The sequence below is a fragment of the Hippichthys cyanospilos genome, chromosome 10 (assembly GCF_059441005.1).
Source record: "Hippichthys cyanospilos isolate Australia breed blue-spotted pipefish chromosome 10, RoL_Hcya_1.0, whole genome shotgun sequence".
Taxonomy (NCBI): Eukaryota; Metazoa; Chordata; class Actinopteri; order Syngnathiformes; family Syngnathidae; genus Hippichthys; species Hippichthys cyanospilos.
In genome coordinates, this window is record NC_142378.1 from 6,802,217 (window position 1) to 6,805,000 (window position 2,784).

The following is a 2,784-nucleotide window of genomic DNA, read 5'->3' on the forward strand; positions in this document are numbered from 1 at the left end:
CACCTACCAAGCAGACTTAACTTGAATACATAGATTTCCCAAAGCCTTTAAATGATTTTTTTCTCTGTCTCATGGCGAAAATGTTAACGCCGTGAAATGGGAACTAAAGTTAAATATACGCTGAAATCTGACCGGAAGTCAAGAACAGTGGCATCGTAAAATGGCTGCCCTCCCCCAAGTTACACTGGGCCATTTTTTAGTCCGTAATGTATAATTCCATGGCCGAAATAAATGACCGTCAACATGACAATAAAGATCCAAGTGCTAATTAAGTGGCTAACACAATTTGGAATGTTAGCTTGGCGACATAGAATAATTAAACAGTACCACTTTCGATTTTAGAGAACGGCAGTCACGCTCGTGACTTGTATTTGGTCCTGGGGGCTCTTCTCCAAAACTTTCCTCCTTCCTTTACCTTGACCGACTTCCTCCAAGTGTTCTTTGGTCTTCATTTATTTATTTTACCCCGGGGGTTCATGGATAAAATCTGTCTGGTCATGTTTGATGGAACTTCCCTTGGGTTTTGTCTGATCTGTGTTTCAAACGTCTGGTATTTTTCCACTGCTCTTGAAACTATGCAGGAAAATTTTGGTTGTGATTTGTGTGTTGTAGTTTTCCATGTTTCTGTTGCGCAGCTTCCCACTGACTCGTTTGAGATAAGTTCTAGGGTTTGTTCACGGAAGACAACACGTGACTCGGCTGACTTGCAAAACGGCTGTTCCGCGATCTGTCACTTTAGCTGAAGTGGAACCAACCTTCATTTGAAAAAAAAAAAAAAAAAAAAAAAAAGTCAAGCCACTATCCATCCATCTATCTATTCATCCTAATGATCTAATCATCCATTTCATTATTTTATTTTTAGTTTATTTTTACTTTCCCTTTTCCATCTGTGTTGTATAAGTTATAGGCTACATTTGGGAAAAGCTTTAAAATAATCGATCTTGGTCTTTTTTATATCACAAAATCCTGACTAATAAGCAGGGTGGTGTAGACTTTTTATCGTACATTTTATTTAGGAGATGTAGTGGAATAATAGTAAACATTTCTAGTATAAATAATGACACAAAATGTACAAAACATAAACATTCTACTTGAGTACAAACACTTTGTACTCGTTTGCGTTACAAGCCTGGCTGCTGTTTTGGTCAGCAACAGGATTCCACTGGGCGCCGTTATTTGAGGGAGGCGTTTGTTTGCATTTTTAGTGGATGATGAGTAAAAGTCTGCATTTGGTGGTCGGTGGTCCTCAAAACTCACAGCGTCCCCCCAGCAGGTAGCTGAGACCCACCGTCACGTTCTTGATCTTGAAGCGTCCCGCGGAGCGCAGGTCCAGCTCGGCCTTGTCGCCGGCCCGCAGGTAGGCGATGGCGTGGAACGCCTCGCAGGCCTCGGGCTGGCCCTCCAGCCGGAAAGCGCACAGGGGCGCGTCCCTGCCCGCCACCCTTAGCCTCAGCGTGCCTTTGGCACCCGGGCGAAAGCTGCGGTAGCACGCGTCGGCGTAGAGCACGTACGGCCCCGAGCAGCGCGCGGCGATTTTGCCGTGCCGCCCGTCCGTCACGTGCATCTGGTGGCTGCTGCGGACGTTTTCGAAGCGGAGCGTGTCGTTGGCCGCGATGTCTGCCGAGACGCCACAGTGAAACACTCAACTATGCGGCGATTGGGAATGATGTCATGCTCGGCGCCGAGCACTGAACATTACGTAATAATGTTTATACACTAGCAGCGACGAACCAATCAGAGAACATTATGAAATAGGTACAATGAGTACGCTAGCAGCGATAAACCGATCAGAAAACGTTAATACGTACAGTATGTACGCGGGTGAGATAAAACCAATCAGAGAACATTAATTTACGTATACGTCCGATTGATCTCGGTTTTCCAAATTAAACCAGTTGTTTGGAAATGTCTTATTGAAAAAAACAAAAAAAAACCAAATAAAACCAACTAAAGATTTCCGATAGTATCTGCAGTTTAGAGGCTGAAATTTCAAAGATTTAGAAACTTTTAAATGAAATAATTAATTCATCAAAAGATAAAAAATATCAAAATTGCTATTAATCCTTTAATTGACAGCCCGTCATCCAGGCTTTGATGTCATCAAGACACTTAACTAATGTAGCGATGGAGTAAGTAAATCTGGCTGTCATCGGCATAAAAGTGGAAGGAGCTTCCTAAGTATAGAGCCGAGTGGGAGCAAGTACAGGGAGAACAAGAGAGGGCCAAGGACCCAGCCCTGGGGAACCCCGCCCGAGAGAGAAGCAGAGGAGGACACAGAGTCACCAAGGCTGACACACAAAGTATGACCTGAGTCATTTTACAATATGATTACAGTTCTAATACACGTTTTCCAGTTCAGAGTTGTTCTGCCCACAGTAATATTTGTTCAGAAATGTTTCCAAATGTTGTAGTTTTTTTGTTCGGTTTACAAGATAGTTCTGTTTACAATCACGTGTTTGTTCCAAGTATTCCTACTCTTTTTTTGAAGGCGCAAACAGGAAGTCGCCGTGTGTAACGGTAGCATATAGGCCGTGCTTAGAAAACAACGTGCGCAACTTACCTACCTCCGGCTGGACATCGTGTTTGTCTTCGTGCTTTCTTGTCCCTCCGAACGCAATGGCTGTAAGTCCTGTATTTTGCAGTTTTCTAGACATTGTTTTGGCTGAATGTATATGAATGTTAATGGCCAAATTAGCATATTAAAAGATCGCGAACGTGTTCGTTTAGCATCGCTAATTGCTAGCTGACGTTAGCATCTATGCTAATTCATTTTCTATGGAAGTA

General features: G+C 43.2%; 1 protein-coding gene and 1 long non-coding RNA gene across 2 annotated transcripts in view; one reads left to right on the plus strand and one right to left on the minus strand.

Annotated features, from left to right (window-relative positions):
* Positions 1-1,134: 1,134 nt before the first annotated feature.
* LOC148416854 (uncharacterized) overlaps positions 1,135-2,784 on the minus strand; it is a 3,850-nt gene continuing 2,200 nt past the window's right edge. Inside the window, exon 3 of the mRNA XM_088426089.1 lies at positions 1,135-1,617. Coding sequence (XP_088282215.1) covers positions 1,247-1,617 — 371 coding nt within the window. The 3' untranslated portion in view covers positions 1,135-1,246. The remainder of the gene's footprint in view (positions 1,618-2,784) is intronic.
* Positions 2,512-2,784, plus strand: part of LOC148416855 (uncharacterized) — a 6,956-nt gene continuing 6,683 nt past the window's right edge. Inside the window, exon 1 of the long non-coding RNA XR_015867015.1 lies at positions 2,512-2,622. This is a non-coding gene — a long non-coding RNA (uncharacterized LOC148416855). The remainder of the gene's footprint in view (positions 2,623-2,784) is intronic.